This window comes from Mytilus edulis, chromosome 9, assembly GCF_963676685.1.
Source record: "Mytilus edulis chromosome 9, xbMytEdul2.2, whole genome shotgun sequence".
NCBI lineage: Eukaryota > Metazoa > Mollusca > Bivalvia > Mytilida > Mytilidae > Mytilus > Mytilus edulis.
In genome coordinates, this window is record NC_092352.1 from 75,923,240 (window position 1) to 75,946,282 (window position 23,043).

A 23,043-nucleotide genomic window follows, 5' to 3' on the forward strand; every position below is an offset into this window, starting at 1 on the left:
CTATTTTTACCTTGTGATCACTTATAACGGTCATCAACCTTCTCATTTTTTTCAATTTTTAATCTAAATACCCTAATATAGGACTATAGTTTTATTTCATACAGAAACACGCTGAAAAAAAATATCTTTGAAAAAAGAAAAAGCATTACTTTAAAGTGAACAATACTTCATTGTGAATAAACGACGTCGTGGGTTGTACTAATTTCAGGACAAACATAATTTCGGTCACCGCAAGATATATCATTAAAATAATTCGTGGAAATGCATCAATGTTTTGATTGTTTTTCGAAAGTAGGTAAACAAATAAACATAACATCTGACAGTTATACAATTTTAGGTATGATGTTATAATTACTATTCTTTGAAGTACTTGTTTACATGATTTTTATATTTATTAATAAGACAGATTGATTTTTATATTGTTTGTCAATTCGTCAACAAACTCAAGGTTGGGAATATGTTTACGATTTGAATACGGAATCCTCTCTATCTCGTACTAGCGATCGGTATTCAGCAACGATACCACAAAAGCGATTTTAGGATTTTGAAAAGTATAAACACATAATTAGTATGCATGTATGTGAAATTATCAATGTTTGTTGTTATAATGACACTATAAATATCGACACATAGTTGCACTTATATGCATTATTTGCACTTGATAAATTTGATAAACAAACTATAAAAACAGCAAAAATAAAGATTAATCATTTGGGAGGAATGGACACAAACAAATATATAAGTGTATAGCAATATCTGAACGTGCGTCTTCTAGAACCAGATTAGAATATTTGGGCACAATCAGCAATTGGAAAAGAGGAACGAACTATACCAGAGGGACAGTCACAAAACAAATTATAGGAAGCAACCATGTGCCATGAAATGTTTGTTAATACAACTGCATCTTTGAGTTAGCGTAAACTAATATAATTCCTGTTATTTGATAAACTTATTCTTTCGCGATTTGTAAGAAAAGACCGTTTTGTATTTCTTATGGCTCTTTTTTTATCTTGAAATTTGAAACTTTTTATTTCTCAAGACCCCATCAGGGGTATGTGAATATAAATAGTAATAACAAACAATAATATATATACAAATATACAAAATAATGAGATAATAGAATGACATGGTTACATATTCAATGGTATACATAAAGTACATGATTTAAGGAATTTGTAGTGGAAGGCAAATCTAATTTATAACAGACAGGACAATTCTACAAAATTTGGCAAGTTTGACAATTAAATTGTAGTCATCAGAACAAAAAAAGTTCACAATACTTTATAGCATTTGGCTTTTTATACACATAACAGGGTAAAAGCCTTTTTCTTTCATTTGAAAAAAAGTATATTTAAATAGATAATGAAATTCATCACCAATTTCACACAAATTGCATAAATCGCAAATGCGATCATCACGTTCGACACCCCAAAAACGACCTTGTTCTATCAAAGTTATAATGCAACTTGTTAATGTAAGGACATGATTAAATCAATACACGAATTTATACTAAATTCAGTTATCTGCTCACATGTTCTTGTGTGTATAACGAATCCGTAACGTTTTAGCAACAAAAATATTTCACTCGTTGATTGTTTATCGAAAACATTGTATTTTATTGAATGCTGTACCTCAATCTTTGTTAATTTTACTTATAATGTCTGTTTTTTTAATCGTTTGAGGTGTAAGAGCTTTTGAGTTTTCAATTTTATAAGGATTTCCCGTTTTGAATATTTCTTGCAGTTTAGTATTTTTGCTATTTTACTATTTACAATCGGGTCTTTGTGTTGAATGCCGGGGTTTGCGAGCTGTGTCCTCAATAAACCTTAGCCATTCAAATGAAATGTGTTCTTCACTGATTATTAGTTTATTACAAGCATATTATACATTATATAGTCTTCCAGTGAAATAAAACTACTGCGGTAAATTCAGTATTCTTCAGACATTTTGCCTGTAGTCAAATTAGTACTCAACTACTAAATAGTCTGAACATAGACTGTAGAGATCTTAATTAACTGCAAGCGATTTGCTTGAACAGTACTGAATTCACAGCTATCTATAAGTTGGAAATTTGATGGAGATTTAACTTTACTTATCAATTTATTGTTCAGCCTTTTAAGCGATGTTCATATCAAATTGGCTTACTAGTACAGTATGGTATTAACTATCACGACAAACTCCGAAATTAGTGTATAGAAAAGTACCAAACAAAAAAAACCAATTTCGATTAAGACGGTATTTTCTATTTAAAATGAATTTTGCTGTATTTTACAAAAATAGTTACTGATCTGTAATTACCTTAAATTCAAAACATAAGGAATAAACAACACAAATAAAGTAAAAGTTTACCTAAATTATTTGACTATATGCTTATTTATTCAAATAATGACATGACGGACAACAAAAATCAAACTCAAAAGTCGATGACAAAATGACAACGCCATGGCAAAAAAGCTAAAATAATAGAAGATATTATCCCAAATTGTAAATAAAAATGTAAAAAACTTAATTTAAAGGCAGCCATCTGTTTGAATAAGGAGTCAATCTATTATTTTTAAATGCATGATATGTAGATGCTGACTTGAACATATTACCCCCGTCAAATTTAACGGTATCTACATTTTAGTTTACCTCTTTTATATTTTTTAGCCTTGGTGGTCATGTTGCTTATTAGGCGGGAGTATCTGTCATATATTGAAATTTGATACCCTTAAGATACTGATGAAATGATACAATGAGTTATAAAGAAATTTTAAAAGTTAACTGACGAAGAACGTTCGACAACCAAAGCTAAAGAAAAAATAGTATCTTAAACTAGATCTTGATTTGTTTGTCGCCTGTGGAGTTAAACTTAGTGACGGCATAAATTTGATAATCTACTTTAAATTTATTCATATTTTTGTCAGTCTCGGGGTTATTCAGAGCTTTATATCTTGTATAGATTGCTCATTAAGATTAAAGACTGTGATATTGAGATTTAGTGTATTTTGTTTTTCCTTTTTTTGCGTCAGTCGCTCGGTTTCTCATTGAAAATGTATTTTAAACATAATTTAATTGAAATTTTTGTTTTTCGTTTACATGATAGGATTGCATAATTTATTTTATTTGTGATGCATAAGCAGATGATCGACGTCACCCCGATTCATGTGAAACATGTGTAAAATAGTGCGTATATCCCTTAGTAAGTGTAACTGTGATTAATTTCGCTAATACCTACAATAGGTCGATTATCTCCCCTTTCATATGTTAGCCTGAGATAAATTCCTTTTTTTATATCCTTAAGTTTGTGTTCATAAAATTTTCAGTTTCATTAATGTCAGAATAGCTGTTTATAGATATAAAAAGATGTGGTAAGAGTGCCTATGAGACCACTCTCCTTCCAAGTCACAATGTGTGAAAAGTAAACCATTATAGGTCAAAGCACGTCTTTCGACACAAAGCCTTGGTTCACAGCGAACATCAATAGTGGACCCCATAAGTTACTAGTGAAAATTCATTCAAAAAGGAAAACCAACGGTATAATCTATATAAAAAACGAGAAATAATAAACACGTATGAACGACAACCACTGAAATTCAGTTTACTATGAATAACAATGATTTTTATACAAAATAAAACTTTATTCAATAACGATATACAGCTAAACTATAAAAAACTAACATATTCTATATTCATAAAAAAAATAAACACTGTAGATCAAATCGTCATGTCAGATAGACAAATTGCACATTCAAACCTTCGGTCTACTACAGCTGACTTATACAGAAATTGCACTTTATTTTAATTACGTGGCAAATATATAAGTTCAACGGGTCAATTCACTAAAATATACAACCATGGAGTATCAATTTGTGTGGATTTCTATAACTGCGTGCTAAAATCTTTCTCATAGTCTTTTCCAATCGCATAACTAGGACTTCCGTTATACACAGTAGCTATAGGTTTATCATTTTTAATACCATCAGCCTCCTTGTAGTCAAAAGCCTTGTTGTCGTATCCACCACGATCTTTTGTGTCTGGATCGTCTGGACTAAATTTTACAAACTGGAAAGATAAACATGCTATGGTAAATACATGAATTAAATTTAAGATCTAAAAAATGAAATTTTAATGATCGATATTTTTAACATTAACAAAAGTAAAACTTTTACCATACTAATAGTCCACGTGTTTTTGCTTGTTTATGTGTCTTTTTTGCAGACAATTTACAAGTGAACAAGTTGGTTGCTTAAAATTCCAATGGCAATTATCGGATGCACATGGAAGACAACAGGTCTTCAAAAAACAAAAGATCACTCAACGTCAGCGTCACTCAACGGAGGTTCTTGAATTAATAATAATTCATAATCCCATTCTTGTTTATTAAATGAATTACGTAATCTACATAACAAGATTTTAGAGTGTATACGATATGTGTTGATGTTAGTTTTGCACAAAATCAAATATATAAAAAAAGTTACCGTAATGGCATAAGAACATAGGCGGCTTTGTTTTTTCATCATCAATATAATCATTCCACTTTTAAGCCGATATAGATTTAAGTAAACCGTAAAAAAAAGTTGTTGTTTCCTTCTAAATATAATACTGCTGTTGAAATTTTCGAAAAATGATGAGTAAAACCATGTTTGTTAAGGTAGCGTACCTCACACTTGTATGCATGCCAGAACTTTACAATTAACTAGAGACAACATATGAAATTTTCTCAATGTGGGTATGAATACTATCAATACTATCAATTATATAAAGTCAACAGTTATATACCGCTGTACCAAAGTCACCAGAAACCCGGGTTACAAACTAAAACCGAGTTTAACTAAAAGAGGAAAACAACGATACAGCAGAAACACTAAAGTGCAACTAAAAGAAACAAACAACAATGTAACACACACAGAAACGAACAATAAGATAATAACTGTAATTTTCCTGACTTGGTACAGAACATTTTAAGAAAAAATGGTGGGTTGCACCTGGTTTTAATTACAAAATGAGAAGAGACATAACATGATTTACGGAAAAAAATTGAATGACACCGACAGAGACATTGTGTCACGCGCATTCTGTCGTCATACGGATCATGTTTTATTTGCTAAACATATCAGCGACATTAATGAAAAATGTCAGACTGTAGAGATTATTCTTCGTTTTTTTATTTTATTTTTTTAATATACTTTATAATTTGGCACTTACTAATTTAAATGTAAAAGACCGGCAAAACCATGTCAAGAGTAAGTAAAAAACTCCGGAAAGTAAAACAATGTAGAAATGACGCCACTCTGCAGAAACTACAGACTTAGAAACATCAGTTTAAAAACAAGAAAGAATTTTTTTTTAAAGGTTTAGTTAGCTATAAAACCAGGTTTATTACACATTTTGTGCTAGAAAATTGCCTGTACCAAGTAAGGAATATGATAGTGGTGCCACATGTGGAGCAGGATCTGCTTAAAAATCCAAAGCACCTGAGATCACCCTCTAGTCTTTGGTGGGGTTCGTGTTGCTAATTCTTTATTATTATATGTTGTATTTTGGGTACAATTGTGTTTGTTTGTCTTTTTCTTTTTAAGCCATGGCGTTGTACGTTTATTTTCGATTTATGAGTTTAAATTTCCTCTGCTTTTTTTTCGCATATCTTTTGTTATCCATTTGTTTGATGTGTTTGAGCTTCTGAAATTACCATTTGAATATGGACTTTTCGTTTTGAATTTTCCTTGGCGTTCGGTATTTTTGGGGTTTTACTTTTTGAATACCCATATTGTTCCCAGAGTGAATATTTAATATTTATATATGAATATATCAATCTGATACTTACATCTTCGTGACGGACACCAAAATGCAACTTTTTCCTGAGTTTCTTCGGAAGAAATGGAAGTAATTCGTCAAATATAGGACAAATTAAGCCTGGATTTATTTCACTAGGTTTTGTCGGACCTGGAAGAGAAAATATTAACGGTAAAATAAATAATCAATAATACGCTAATGACTGGTGTTAAGGAATTTTCCCTCTTACTGAATAAATTTCATGAAAGCTAATTTGCTTTTTTCCATTTTATTATGCAAAGTTCGTAACTTTAGTTTAAGATTCCTGGCCTTTATTTTATGTAACCAGACACGTGGTTGTTCTGTACAACACTCACCAGAGCCGCTCCAATCAAAAAAGTGAAATCTAGACCAATTTATGCTATGCTTTACTATTGCTCTCTTTTATTGGTTAAAGTTTTAAAATCATTAGTCAATCATAACTTTGCATCTGATATCAAGAGAAATACTCTATTTTATGACATTCCAAATGAACTGACAGCTACAGCTATTTAACATGCATACCTTATGTCGGTACTATTATTATACATAATAAATGCCATAACTGAAACTGAAATAAATTCACCTTTTCATAATCTTAAGGACAAAGGATAAATGCATTGTTCATACACCAATATTAAAGTATCGTTGTCGTAGGTTGAATATTCATTTATAATGTTTAGAACGTTTTAACCAATCGGAACGTTTTGTTGTACGCTTTTCAAAATGTTACACAGAATGCATTAGATTCTGAAACGACGAGCTGTTAGGGTTTGGTTTCTAGGACAAATATGTGCATGAAAATATTTCAGGATGTATAAGAAAACCTAAATTTATTATTGTATACTTGCATTTTGAAGTAAATGCACAATGAATGCAAAAAAACAAACTTTTTGCGTCTTTTGACTTCAATGCAAGGTTTTATGCACAACTTTAATGTAATATGGAGTGAGTAGATCAAATTTATATACTTTTATACATTACCTGTTACTAAACTAACAATCAACCCGACAACGATGTTTAATATCATGCCTAGTCCTGTATACCATATGTAAGACATCTTGTACAGTGGAAAATCATCTCTAAAAAAGTGTAAAACAAATAAATAATTATATCTCATTACACAGAAAATATACCTGAAAGTGTGTTCCTCTTCTTTGTTCCGTTTATATTGGACTATCATTTATACGAAAAGTATTTTCCCCATTTTCAACAACAAACGAAAAAAATATTTTACAGTCGAAATTACAATTGCCAATGCCCATAGGAATTAATAGTTTCATTCCCTCGTATTTAGGCGAGTGTAATATTTGAAAAAGACGTCTAGTTAAGGACTTTAATGCACCCACCTAACACACGGCTAATTTTTTTTTTAAATGAAAGAATAATGATTAAACTTTGATTTTTGCCCGGTCGTCACAAAATCGTACGGTGCAGTTTTTGTAAAATTGACGTTTATTTCAGAAATTAGTTGAAAATTATATAATTACGACATGTTTTTCAAGCAAAGGAAATTAGTCGTATCTCTTCTTTTAGACATAATAATTACGTGAATTAGATTCTTAAAATAATGAAAAACAATATTTACAACTGTAAGTCCGCATGCTTTTGCATTCCTTCTAAATATTTGACATTTTGTACGAAAATTTTCATAATCCCGACCTTTTCGGATCTACAATTAAATTTTTATTAAATGTTTTTGCAATCTACCCGTTTTAGATCACACCAAATTACTCATCAGTTATCGTTTTTTCATTCAAGATCAAGACTTAATCTCAACATTTCTTAAAATCACGAATTTCTGTAATTTTATGATGTTGGGTAAAATCACTATAATTTCCGGAATCCCTTATCTATTTCGTTATCGTTTTTTACTGAATATATTAGTCGATTTCCGTGTACTTAATAGTGCTATTAGAGTACGATAAATCATATTTAAACAGTTATATTTCTATCTTTAACTTCAGTGTGGCTTAAATAGATATAAAATCGTCCAAAATAAAGATCAAATCAAAGTAAAACAAAGTTTTTGAGTTCTGTAGAATTCATCCCTTTCTAAATAAGGAATCGTATCGGAAAATTGTAGAAAATCTTCCGAGTCGTGTCAAATTTTCAGTCCAGTTCACAATGAAACCCTTCCTTTGCTAAAAGGCAAAAAAACTATCCATTTATTGACACAGATGCATAGTCTGTCATATATTTATTACATAGAAACTATGTAGTTAACACTTAAATGAAGATACAGTTGTATTGCCGCAGTGGGAAAACGAAAAGATGAAGTTTACAGAAGACTGGTCGATGAATATGAAAAAAATGAAAACATCCCATTTGAAAATACAAAATATCATAAGAGTTGCTATAAATATTTCAAAAGTAAGCACAACCTATCAACTTCTGTTTTGTCTGTACAAAGACTTTGTACTACATGTACCAATTCTACCGACCAGTAGATCTTCTCATATATCAACGAGGACAGTAGATCTACAACTCATTCTGATTTGTCTGTTTGTATATTTTGCAAATGTATAAAGCCTATAAGCAAGTTACACAACTTCATAAGGTATCCTCTGAGGAGCAAACGCAAGCTGTATTGAGTGTTACTACATATATCTCCTACAATGATCTGATTTACAAAATAACTTATGATAATTTTACTATTAAATCTTTATACCATCGAGCTTGCATCGCTAAATATTTGCTACAAAATTTGAAATCAGAAATTAAAGAGCTATTTAGTTCTTAACATAAAACAGCTTTTACTAACATTTCGACGATTAAAGATGACGTGCCTGTACACAAGGAAGAATTCTGGTTAACAACTTTAATTACTTGATCAGTTAACCGGGCTTAATTTCTGCCCGAGGATCGCCGCCGAGAAAACTACACAACATATTATCAGCTTCAACAAAAACTAAAAAACCATGGTCAATTTATAGTTACATGTATACAGCTTCAACAAGGTCAAGGTACATCCAATATTGTATACAGTAGCTCTATAATTTTGTCTTATGACGTAAAATTACCCGTTTAAAATGACTGTGATATTCGGTCTGTAAAATTTAAAGATCTGAGCAGTGACTGCGAAACTGGTTGCAAGCACTTAGTGCAGCTACTTTACGGAAGCAGATATAGGGTAAAGTTGTAATCCAATCAGATGAATATCCATTATCTAAAAACATTTCACTGGATTATTCAATTGAAAGTATGCCACCTGCTTTAAAAACATTTCTGTGTTGTCTTTTGGATGATGGCACATCTGCGGCAGTTAATAAAGCGTACGATATTCCTATTGACAAAGTTCTTAGATGTATGGCTTTAGTAGAATGTATATTATCTATAAATATCTTTTTTACTCTTTTTCATTTAGGTTTATCACTACCAATGCACCGTATTTATGGACACACCTTTGATAACTATTAACAAGTTTGACTGATCAGGAGATTAGAAACAATGAAAATGGGGCATACATTCTACATGGCATTATTTTTTTTTTCTGGGGGTTAAAATTTTATCCAAGACAATGTCGACCCAACTACAGAAACAATAAAAGATCTCCGTATGACTTTGGTTGGCTAAAAGGTAACATCGGTCCGGTATGATGTCATCCAACTTTCTACAAGATTTGATCTGTTCACGCATTGGTATAGGTATAGGGGAGGGTTGAGATTTCCAAAAACATGTTTAACACCGCCGCAATTTTGCGCCTGTCCCAAGTCAGGAGCATCGTGCCTTTCTTACTTTTGTATGATTTTTTATTGTAACTTCTTGAGTATATTTCGAAGCTTAGTATGACGTCCATTATCATTTCAAAGTAGTACATTTTTGTTTAGGGGCCAGCTGAAGAACGCCTCCGGGTTTGGGAGTTTCTTGTTGCATTGACGACCCATTGGTGGTTTTTGGCCGTTGCCTGCTTTTTAGCGGGTTGTTGTCTCTTTGACAAATACCTCATGTCTATTCCAAATTTTTAATTCAATCTGTATATAGTAGATCTTGTGTCCGCTTTGAGCAAAACCTCTGCTGTACTGATGTATGCCCATGCCAAGGAAGTTGTCTTTGTATGGATATGTTGACCGATAAGAATGATGAGATTACAAGTTAAAATGAAGCTATAATATTCCGATATTGCAATATTCTGACACCTAAATGGTCCAACATCCCATTGGTCCGACGTTTCGATCACGGGATTTTAACATTAGAAAGCCAAATAAAAGGTTCAATATTAGGATAGCCTTGTCCTCCGTTTGAAGCGGTGAAACGAGATAAAGAAAAAACGTAATACTTAGTGTCAAAGTAGCCGAACGTCATCACTAGTGTAATATTTAAAAAGAGTACAAACTACTTTGTCAAGTGTTGTTTGATTAATTATATATCTCAAGATACACGGCGGCCGACTGAAGTAAAATCAAACAAATTTTGACGTACAATGAGTGATCATATTTTCCTGATGTTATATATTATAATTGTCAATTTGTTGATATAAATATACCAGTAGCACTTTACTCATTTTAGTTATGTTTGTTAGTACTCTTATCATATCTGATTCAGTGATGTATGAGTTGTTATAGATGTCTGTGTCATTTTGGTCTTTTGTGGATAGTTGTCTCATTGGCAATCATACCACATCTTTTTTTATATATCAACATATTGCAACATATTGCAACATATATAAAAGAAAATCTGCTCTATGGTTGTCAGGCTTTCAAACTAACAGGAGACCATATGCTTCCTCAATTTTAATAAACAGCTCATCATGGGACTTTTCTAAACAATTAAAAATATGTCATATGTTATATTTTCCCCTTGCTTCAAATATTTTGTTTCGGATTATTTACATAAAATTTGCAGATATATATGTTTGTAAATACGTGCAATCAAATGATATGGAGGTATTATATGATTTAGATAATGCAAGGGCGACTACAGATACATTTGTGTGACTTAAATGTTGATTTTCAAAGACTCCGAGAGAAAACGTTATGTAACATGCGTTACCGTTAAGATCAATCAAAATTAATTAATATTATGATAGAAATATATTTTCCCAACAGTAATACAGCATTCCTATAAAATTGTTTCGTTTTTGCATTTGTTTTGACTCGATTTTACAACTGGAAGTATCCGTGAATTGAAATTGCACCCATGACCTTTGACCTCGATTTAAAAAAAAATGCACCATAATTTCTTTTGACGACCGGGGTATTTAGAAAGTACACATTCTTAGCTTTCTAGTGATATATAATTTAGCCGTGTGTTAGGTAGGTGCATTAAAAATGTAAATTTGGCTCTCATATCACTCGCCTAATTATTACTGGTATCAATATACTATAAGATGAGGAGTATGGATATGTGATAACTGTCACAAGTATTACTATATCCATATCGAGACAGGAACATGTGAAAATACATTGTAATATCAATATGAATCCCGTACATACTAGATCGACATACTAAGCAGGATATATAAAGTGCTAGTTCAAAAGGGTAAAAGTCAACAGAAGACAGGGCAACTACCCCGGACACTCTATTCTAACTCCGAGCCAATATGAAAGGACTGTAAATAACTGTCATACAAGTAGGATGCTTGGTTAGCTTTAGATGTAAACCACCATTTTCTTAGAAAAATGCCTTTTCCAAGTAATAATGTTAGGTGCTTTCATTTTTTGTGGACTTGAATTGTTTTACATTGTCATATCTGGGCCTTTTATAGCTGACTCTGCGGTATGGGCTTTGCTCATTGTTGAAGGCCGTACGGTGACTTATAGTTGTTAATGTCTGTGTCATTGTGGTCTCTTGTTGATAGTTGTCTCATTGGCAATCATACCGCATCTTCTTTTTGATATTCCCTTTTTAGTTCAGCATTTTTTGGTTATACTTTTATACTCAGATGAAGATCAATTTTGTCCAATTTAATTGTACTGAAACTATAATGAGACAATTCTGGCTGATGTGTTCTTTGTCCCTTTAGTATTTATGCTCTTTAATTTTATCATATTGGTGGCTTTTCAAACTTTTGATCTCGAGGGCGTAAATGATAAATGTATTCTCAATACCAAGTATGATTCGTACGGAAATCAGTATCATCTCTGTTTTGTATATAATTGTCCAATCAAAGGTGAGGTTGCAAACGGTATTAGAATTAAGAATAGTAATTACTTTTCGTCTAGTATAACAGAGCCAGTGGAAACTAATGGAGGAGTTGTTGGCATTGTCGTTGTTGTTGTAGCATTGAACATATGACACCCTTCTATTGTCATTGCTGATGGCTGTGTGACAACTACTTTGTTTATGTACGATCCTAGACCTATCCATAGTGTTATTACCAGGGCTGTCAGATGACCTATTAATGCTCCCTATCAAACAGATAATTTACAAAATGAATATTACAAAAATAATGATGCAAATATCTCGAGTGTAATAAATAGATAATTGAAAAAAGATTGAAAATATGCAACTGAATCCTTTTGATCTTATTTATAATTTATACAGATTCTGTTTTTGTCATTTTTCATTTTAAAATAAAATACATATGTGAGACAGAAATAATTTACTCTTACAGTTTTAAAATGTGACTAAAGACGATATGATCTTCCTTTCAGACATTAAGGTTATTAATAAAACTTAGAAATACGCATTGGCATCCGGTTATTCACACTATTTTAAACATTTAGAAAAAAAACTAAAAACAAATACCGTTTCAGTGTTGATTAATGTAACATGTGTAAGAGAAAAACCAACCACAAGAAGACCTTGATTTTTTTTAGATTATAAAGAACAGGTGGCATACATTATAAACGGATCAACCACTTATAAACACTTGTATGCACTTACCCATTTATTTGCCCATGGAAATAGCATTCCTAGAGTAAATAAGCCAAGTAAAGGTCCTCCAAGCATACCAAACAAAATATAAGCTGCCTGCAATGAAACAAAAGATACCGGTAAACGAGGCAAGCATTTGATGTGATGCCACGTACATTTAGTTTGCTAGTTTGTAAAAAAGTATCATCACAAAAATATTGAACTCCGAGGAAAATTCAAAACGGAAAGTCTCTAATCAAATGGTAAAATCAAAGTATTTTTGTGTTGATCTCATTGTTGAATACTAACATCTCCTTCAATTTCCCATAAAAGAAAATTTTCTCATATGATCAAGCAGACATGCCATTAAGTTTCTTGTGGACCATCTTTTATAAATTCTCAAAAACAAACGTTTGAAGATAAACACAAATGTTGTGAAAACTTAAAAATAACTGATGCATGCAAATAATAGTAACACATTTTATAAGGTGTTTTGACCATAGAGAGATGGGATATAAGTTATATTGAACATTTCAGAACAGACCCTTTATTGTGTTTTAGTAAACACAAGGCAATGTCTGTTGGATAAAATAAGTTCGTGTCAGGTAAAATTTTGTCAAAATTGATTTTCAGCTCCATACCATATCTTCTTAAGACATTGGTTTATTTTTTTATATCTTTGTATTCCATTTGCTTAACAAGTATGCATAAAATGTGTATAAATATAGAAAATGATGATTTTTGAATAAAAGGGTAACCTTAAGATAGGCAACGATAATTTGTCTTAAATCTTTCCTTTTTATTTGATTAAACGAATGTTAATTGTTGCCCCAAACTTCGCAAAGATCAATATCAGGTCATAACGATGACATATTTTCTAAAATTAAATAAGGCTAATATTGAAATCAAGTTTCTATAATAAATACCTGTAAAATAGATGCACCAAGCTGAGAAACGACGTAAGCAATCAAAAGGCAAACGCCACCGCAGACAACAACTAAAATGTAAACAACAGTTTTAATAATAATACATATTAGTCAAATTATACGGCTTTAAATATGATGGTTGTTAAAAATATAAATAATTATATAAATGAAAATCAATCACTTTCTACCGTGATTTCAACAATTCTGACTGATTTGTGGAGATGCTTATAGAACCATTATCATATTTTTGTTAATAGCATTCTTGACATTTGAACGTGAATACATTTAATGGGGATAATCACAGCAACACTTGTCATGAGCAGTGAAATTGGTATGATTGGGTTAATCTCTTGTTTACCGATTGTGTCCTATTCCCAATTTTGAAAGTACGACTGAATATGGATTCACATGACGGATGTATGACCATAAGCGATATTTTTAACATTGCAATATGAGCGTTAACAATTCTCTTTTCTTAAAATGTTCTATACCAAGTCAGGAATATGGTAGTTGTTATCAAATAGTACGTTTCTTTAGTTGTTTGCATTTGTTTTTTTGCAGTTCATTGTTTTCTGTTGTTCCACTGTTTTCCTCTTATAGTTGATGTGTTTCCCTCGGCTTTAGTTTTTAATACGGATTTGTAATCTAATTATGAATTTTGAACAGCGGTATACTGATGTTGCCTTTATTTACTTATAAGCTAGAGATTTCAATTACAGATAGTAAATATTTAAATTTTAACTATTTGAATTCTGTATCATAAAAATAATTGACGATTTCGTAATTTCCTTTTATTTAAAGGATGTATACTCAAATAACGAAATTATTGAACATATTTGTATGAAATGCAGTTGCTTTGGTGCTTTTTTAAATTACTTAGATTAAATATATTTCATATAGATATAGAGGCATTGATGTAATGAATGTTTTGTTTGTACTACAACATGTGTACTTTGACAAGAGTGTGACCCATTTATGGGACTTATACGGCGTCCATCAAAAGTAAAAACAGTAAACCAACTTGAACACATACCAATACTTCAAACTAGATTAGGAACGTCAGTCAAAATGTATATTTTACTTACTTATTATGTACTTAATACCTCGATCCTATTTATGTGCATTGATTATATTGAAGCCGTTAAAAAGTTATGATGTAAACTTACTGGCTACTTTAGAGATCACAGTCATTACAGATGATTTCATTCTTGGAAAACATGGCTTCACAAAATCTTCCAACAAAATGGCAGCAATAGCATTATATCCAGATGATATAGTACTACAAATATAGAACTTTTATTAATTATGCATGGGAACGATGTACCTCTATTTTCAATTGCTTTTATTTACAGACGATATTTTCAGTCTTGATACGTTTTCCCTATTAATCTTCAAACTGTGTGTACTGCCAGTTTATGCTGGGTTTTTGACATCATCAAACCGTGTGTACTCCCAGTTTATGCTGGATTTTTGACATCATTAAACCGTGTGTACTCCCTATTTTGACATCATCAAACTGTGTGTACCCTCAGTTTATGCTGGGTTTCATGTCTTTAATTTTCAATGCAGTGTTTTGTTAATTTGTTTGTCTTTTCTTCATTTTTCATTTTTTGTCATGGTGTTGTAAATTTCTCTCGAATCTCGAATGTTCTCTTATTTCAATTTTGTAAGTGAACAAAATCATTGATTTGTTTTCTTATTAACACTTTTATATGACTTTGTATTTTTTTAAACTGTGAGAGAAATTTCCTTACATTGTTAAGTAATTTATCATATCACCGCTTTAAAGAAAAACAATCCTTCAGGAAAAGCTGACCAGAATTACATGTATAACTATTAATTCTTTCATGCCCTTTTCAATCATATCTTCACGAGTTTACGTAGTAATATATCATTGCATTGGGGTCCTGTCGACGGTAAAAGCGTTCACAATGAAGTTAAATCCAGAAAAGCGCCACTCTCCCAAAAAATTCATAAGTGTTATTTCTTTTTCTTATTTTACAAACAAGAAATTATTATTATATACTTCTACGTACCTTAAGCTTCCACTAAACACACATGATATAACAAGTCCTGGCAAACCATTTAGATGACCAACAAGCTCCATTGTGAATTGTGGGATCAGCTACAAAATCAAACTTTTTATAATCATGTTTGTCTTTAAATGTAACTAAAAAAATGACAAGAAAATAAAAAGTTTTGAATTTATAGAAAATGTAATTGTAATTTGCTCTGTCACAAGTTTTAATGCATTTAATATTGAAGACTGTATTTTGTTTGCCTCCAAATTGCGATTTTCTTTCAATCTAAGTAGCATTCAATAAGTCAACGTTATATATTGTTAAAAAAAACCAACTATCGCCAACACAACGCGTCCAATCATTAATAAATGAAGATAGGATTATCTGAAGTCTCGTTTTATTATTTACCAATTTTGCCATTTAACAAACTTGACAACGAAAGGTAAGACTGGGTGAATATTTCATTTCAAACGCAAGTACTCAATATCACGACCAGTCATAGTTGAATTTTTGTTGCATGAATGTTTACTTTTAAGTAGTTGATGTTCTTTTTTGTTTTTTGTTGTTGTTTTTTTCCATCTCAGTATGATTGTAATACATTAGTGTTTTGGAAATACGAAACTAATCCTCCTTGCATGTTTGTAAACAGTTCATTCTACATACTAGTATATTAAATGTTTTGCCATAGTTTTATTCATAGTACCTGATCAGTTTTCTCGACTATTCCTAGAGTAACAGGGTCACATGTACTAAAGTAAGAATACATGGTCACACCAACCAAACACACCAAAGTCAACACAATAAACATACCCGGTAGATTCAACCATATGGCCCTGCAATATATATTTTGAATTGAGGATATGAATAATGAAATTAAAATTAAATTATCATAAAACTTTATAAACCGCTATTGTGGATCTTTATTCAGTCGGCGTCGGTGCCCCTTCATTTTTCTAATGCAAGCTGATTTAAAGTTATCCTTCTAACACATGAGGGCCTATCATTTACAGTCAGTTAATTTTTGATTATCTGGAGTCGCATTTGTGGTCGATGCTTTCATAGCAGTCTTGTATCTCAAATGAGGGTTTTTCAGAATAGGAACAATTTGAATGTCATCAAACCCAATCTCCCTCAAATTGAAAGTTAAGTCATTCCTTTAAGTCACTGTTTTCTCTTGGTTAATATATTAAAAACTGAATGATTTAAAAGTTGGTGACTTAAATTACTGCAATATGTTAGTTGGTGAAGATGAGTTAAAATTATTATTCATTTTAATTGATACAATCAACAAAATTTTAATAGACTCTTACGTCATAAAAATATAAAAGATAACTTAAAATTAATAATCTACAAAAATTTATGTAATTGACAATAATCAAAATATTTTTAAAATCATCGATGTGCAAACTAGAACGAGGTTAAACTTGCTATCATGTTTAGCATGCCGATTACTTTCTTCCTTTGATAAAGTTTATAAACCGCCATATCAGTCTACAAATCGATAAATTGACAAATAATGGTTACATCATATAATCTGTCTGAAGATGCAAAAAGTAAAATCACAAAATTACTGAACTCCGAGGAAAATTTAAAACGGAAAGTCGCTAATCAAATGGCAAAATCAAAAGCTCAAACACATCAAACTAATGGATAACAACTGCCATATTCCTGATATTGGTACAGGCATTTTCTAATATAAAAATTGGTGGATAAACCTGTTTTTTATAGCTAGCTGAACCTCTCATTTGTATGACAGTTGCATCAAATTCAAATGTTTTAGTTTTACTTTCTATATATTCACACCTGACTTATCAACCAATTTCATTTGTACAGGCTATAACATGAAATTGTCGATAGTATAATAAAAAAAAACACGTAAAATAATGAAAAGAACATACAGTCTTGCTTTTTTCACGGAAGACAGGGACAACGCACGCTGAACCTGTGCTTGGTTAATACCATATACTGCAGTCCAAAACAGACCACCACCAACTATCACGTTCCAGAATGTGTGCCGGGTTGTAGGATCAAAGTCCATGCTGAAATGATCATAAGAAGACAATTAAAAGATGATGCGTAAACTATGAAAATTAATAATGTTGCAATAATTCGCTTTAAGCAGCCAGTATAGTTCAATTTTGTCAAAATAAGACCAAAAACATCGATGATGGATTATTCACTTGCAAGTGAATAATTCGTCCTCACTGAATCCGTATACATGTGAACATCAATTTAACCCCTAAGCTAGAGATGGACTAACCAGAAATTATGCGTGTTCGATTATTAAAAGAAATTAATTTCATCATTGAAGGTAAAACAAAAGTAAATCATTCGAATGACTGATTCTATCCATGAAAAAATCATTCTTTTACAGGTAAAATAGAAAGTTGAATTAATTTTTAACCTGTAACATAAAATCAAACAGACATAGAAAAATCAATTTGCACGAGGTCTATATCTATTTATGTTTATGTGTATATCGTGTTATGTGACCGTCGATAGTTTTCGGTGTCATCTCGATAGTTAATTAAATAGCGTTTAGACTAAAATACACACGAAATTTGAAATTTGGATATATATTATCTAGTATATGCAATGTGAAGTTCGTTATTTTTGTGATTTTACCTTTTAACTGTTTATTCAAGACTTATCACATTTGAATAAGCTTTTAGTAAGTTATAAATTAAATATGAGAATTTGAGTCAAATCGGTGAACATTATTTTGACAGATAGTGCCCCTTTTGACAATGATTTTTTAAAATACCTCACGTTTTTTATGGTTTTTTTTCTAAATTACATGTATATAATTCAGTATATATATATACCACGTAATTATATGTTTGTGTTCTAATATCTCGAAAGTTTATTTGAAAAAAAAGATTCCAAAAATAAAGACGCTATCAATCAAAACTGTTTACTTCAAATGCAGTTCAAAAAGTACTTAACGACATCATATATCATCCTTTAAAAAAGGAAACAAATTGTAACCAATCGCATGTACAGCATTTATAATACTATACCTACATAAAAAATTGTATTCTGTCATTGGCGTATGCTACGTTCCATGCCACGTCTAAACCACCTAACTTCAAACAACCAGCTATAAGCAGTGTGAACATACCAGCAAACATTACCAACATTTGGAAAGAGTCTGTCCATACCACTGCCTTCATTCCACCCTAAATTGTTGGTGAAACGGTATCATTTGTATGTCTCAATAGTAATCACATGTTTTATGTAATGAAAAAGAAGACGTTTGAATATTAAAGGTGAGAATTCTCGTCTTTGGTCGATTGTATCATGGAAAAAATAAATCACTTGAATGCGGTATGAGCTTTGCATGTAGTCTTAAAGCTATTGATTATTAAATTGTTCACCTAACATTGTACTTTATAATCATCATGTACTTAATCTTATAATTCTTAATATAAATCATGGGCAAGACACTGATTAAATGAACTGAATATGGGTTTGTAAATGCGCATGTCTTTCATTTAAACCCAATATTGATGTAAGTTAATTACTCTAATGGGATGGTTAGATACTAAAAAAATCGTTCTATATTTTGCCTTTTTTTAAACTTTTTTATAAGAACTTCACCGATGAGTCTTACGAGTACACGAAACGTGTGTCTGATGTCTGATATTTTAATACTGGTATATGTGATGAGTTTGCATATTTCAACTTCTTTTTTTAGCTTTGTTCTTTTCTTTGAACAGTTGAAGCAGTTACATGTTTATAACTTGCATAGATGAATACACAATTTCTTATGACGTTTCTTACCAATGTTGTATAGAATGTGCACACAACCCCAACTGCTACAACAGAGCCCCACAAACTAATGCCGGTAACTGAAAAATATTATAATAATAACATAATAATAGAATAATATAGGGCATGTAATAGGTTAAACGTCGTCTTTTTTGTGTGAATTTTTTTTTGTTGGCTTATGACAATAATCGTCATCGCAATATGAAGACATAGAAACCACTGTATGACCTTCAACTGTAATACGAAATGAAAATGAAATACGTCGTATTATGGAAATGTCTATATATGTGTTCAGAAAAAAATAGACTATTTGAACTAGTTTAAAACAGATGACCAAAATGTATTTTGACTTGTATATATATATATTGTGTGCAGGCTGTGGATAAAACTCGTCCCTTTTCTTATCTTCCCTACAATTTGTTTTACATATAAGAAAAAATTCCCCTAGATATGAGATTTCAAATAGGACAATTATCTTTTATTTTTAAAATAATGTGTCTTCGCTATTCATAGGTTACCATGGTGTCCCCCTCCTTTTCATGGAGAGGGAACAGTGGCTGTTTTCACAACAACAAAAAAATCAACCCCAAGACCAACAACCTACAATAGGAATTGAACGTAAGAAATACTGAAATGTTCATGGCTTAGGAACACGTTTTTTTTTATGAAAATCTCGAAAAGTTCCCTAAGTGAAAAAAAAAGTTGCAATTCTAAATAAGACTACATACATTAAAAAACAAATAAATGAAACGAAGTCGAATAAATCATTTTTAAATCTGATAATGAAAATTGAAATCATATTTTAAATTGTAAATTTTATTTGGTCTGCTTAATCCTCTTAGTCATATATTGTTCAAACTCTCCGAAAATCTAGGTGAAGGACACAAATTACGCCGAAAGCTTTTAAAAATCTAGGTGAAGGACACGATTCACGCCAACAGCTTATACAAAACTATGCCAACACTCTAGATAAAATTCGGTAATAAAATTTTGAAATGTGAACTGATTTTTTTCTTTCACGTTTTAATATTATGAATGGGGTCAGGATACTGTTCGTACTTTACATCGATTTTATTGTAGTGTTATTATAATGTAAAACCAGCATTTACCCAAAAGTTGAACTTTCATACAGGATGTAAACAATGTTAACCTTGGCCTTGTTATTTGAGGTTTCTGAACTTTAAGGCATACGTTTAAAAGAACACAAGAATCTGTCAAAAGGATCTATGTTAACGGGACACAATTCCTAGTACACATTAAAAAGCCACGACACGACATCAAAACCGAAATTATCCGTACAATTAAAAGTTCGAAAGGCATACATTTGAAAGAAAACAAGAATATGTTTCAAAAGGACACCATTCCTTGTTTGCATTAGTGCACATAATAATGAACATGCGTACTAAGTTTTAAGTTGATGAGGTAAAAGAGGGGCGAAAGATACCAGAGGGACAGTCAAACTCATAACTCGAAAATAAAAAAAATAAAAAAACTGGCAGCGCCATGGCTAAAAATGAAAAAGACGAAAAAAAAACCAAATAATTGTAAACATGACACAACATAGAAAACTTAAGACTAAGCAACACGAACACCACCGAAAACTGGGGTTGATCTCATGTGCTCCGGAAGGGTAAGCAGATCACCCTGCTCCACATGTGACACCCGTAGTGTTGTTCATGTCATTACATAGCCGGTCAATAGTCTAATTTGGTAGGTCACATTCACGAAAAGGGAAGGGGATTGTAGTTATAAGGAAAATATCCGATATCATCTGTGAAACGGTTATTCCAAAACGGTCAACCAACTCACGATGGCGTCCGTAAAATTTACGAAGGGGTGATTTCAACTTCACCATTTGGAACTCTTGGTTTAATAGCTTCCTTGTGAGCAGCAACCCTCTATCTAGAAATCATAATAGGAAATACAAGCCCGGTAAACTATCTTTAACCAAACATTTTGTATTGATGCAGCACGGACAACGGACAGACAAGTAGATTACTATAGTAGACGGGTCAAGAAAATTATCTAGATACATAACTAAAGCTTTAAAGCTCGCTTGAAAAGTAATTTGATAATCTAAATGATCTTTACCAAAAGTCATAATAAATATAGGCATACAACATTTAAAGTACACATAGTACGAATTTACCCAAATTACATAGCCGTCTTTAAGACGGGGAGGGGAGGGGAAGTTCTATGTTTTTGTTCGTTATTTTGTCTATTGAAAACATTTAATATTTGTCAGTTTATTTTCGAGTTTGAATTTCTCTTCGGTATCTCTCGCCTCTCTTTTCGAAGTATATGAGGTCACCATAGTTTTTTGACACTTTTTTAAAAAGTTTAATGTTTAGTTTTTCCTACTTTAGCCTCTTTATTTTCATTGAATTGTCACTGTGTCTAAACCACACCGGCAAAATTTACTCGGACTCGATGGTATCTAACATCCGGCACAATGACGGAACACCAATAGACAAAAGAAAGGTAGGTTTCTCCTTATTTTTTTATTTTTTTTATGATATCGAAGAATATATATACATATACAACTATTTTCTGTTGTGAGATGCAATATTTTCTACAACCGTTCTATATTAACGGAGAAATAAGTCAAAATGCATGTCAAAATGACGAATTGAGTGAACCTTGCCTCGAAATTGTTTAATTTCTCGTTAAATTGTTCACATTGTACGGAAAGAAAGGTACGGGAAGATAGATATTGACACGGAGATTGCAAATTTAGCTATTATGAGCATCTCAATAATTGTATTTCTGTGTATGGAACGAAAGAAAAGGGTCATGTCAAATTAAAATAAACCGGTTTCGTCAATGTTGTTACTATACAATCACCCGGTTTCGTCTATATATATCACCCGGTTTTTTTTTGGTTTTTTTTAACAAACAATTTATGAAAAGAAATTTTGGCACGGATCTGAACATTGTCTTTCGAGAATTTAAATATATATTTATTGTAAAGTAAACTTGGCGTGTTAAAATCTATTTTAAACGAGCACTTTTGGACATAGTTAATTATGATAATACACATTTTCCTAATGAAAGGCGTATCCCTTATTTCACTTAACTTCAAACTAATTTTAAATGGAATATAAATACTGAATAGCAAACACTGGTATCTAATTATTTTGTAACATTATTACATTTTCTTTGTTTATAATAGTAGTATGTAAAGATGAAAAATAAAAGGATGTGTTTTGATTGTGCTATAATTTTAACACTACAAAAGTCAGAAAGTCTGAAAAGACCAGTTTTTGTCTGAATTTGCATGAATTTTTACTTGACATTCTTAATTTTGTCTGAATAATTAAAAAAAATTCTTGACATAGTATGAATTTGTCTTATAAGATTCTTGATTTTTCTTGACAAGAGTCTTGACAGTATGAACATTGTCTTAAAATTTCTCGACACTTCCTGTATCATCTGATAAGAGTCTGGATTAGTCTCGACCAATTCTTAACTGTCTTAAATTTGTCTCGATCTGTCTTGACATATTCTTGACATTCTTAATAATGTCTGAATGTGTCTTGACATATTCTTGACATTCTAAATATTGTCTGAAAATGTCTCGACACATTCGTGACAGTCTTAAATATGTCTTGACAGTATAAATTTAGCCTGAAATGGGAACAGACTTATTCTGCTCTGTTTATGACATTCTATTGCTGTTATATACTCCTTTTTATCATGGCTAAACTAAACTTTGAAGAATCCAGGATTAATTT

At 31.3% G+C, this 23,043-nt stretch overlaps 1 protein-coding gene across 1 annotated transcript in view; it reads right to left on the reverse strand.

Annotated features, from left to right (window-relative positions):
* Positions 1-3,599: 3,599 nt before the first annotated feature.
* Positions 3,600-23,043, reverse strand: part of LOC139489047 (sodium-coupled monocarboxylate transporter 2-like) — a 32,613-nt gene continuing 13,169 nt past the window's right edge. Inside the window, exons 4-15 of the mRNA XM_071275147.1 lie at positions 19,322-19,389; positions 18,563-18,717; positions 17,437-17,577; positions 16,242-16,371; positions 15,554-15,642; positions 14,684-14,796; positions 13,518-13,588; positions 12,622-12,708; positions 11,947-12,143; positions 6,778-6,875; positions 5,807-5,925; positions 3,600-4,044 (exon numbers count right to left, since the gene is read on the reverse strand). Of these exons, the coding sequence (XP_071131248.1) occupies positions 3,862-4,044; positions 5,807-5,925; positions 6,778-6,875; positions 11,947-12,143; positions 12,622-12,708; positions 13,518-13,588; positions 14,684-14,796; positions 15,554-15,642; positions 16,242-16,371; positions 17,437-17,577; positions 18,563-18,717; positions 19,322-19,389 (1,451 nt within the window). The 3' untranslated portion in view covers positions 3,600-3,861. The remainder of the gene's footprint in view (positions 4,045-5,806; positions 5,926-6,777; positions 6,876-11,946; positions 12,144-12,621; positions 12,709-13,517; positions 13,589-14,683; positions 14,797-15,553; positions 15,643-16,241; positions 16,372-17,436; positions 17,578-18,562; positions 18,718-19,321; positions 19,390-23,043) is intronic.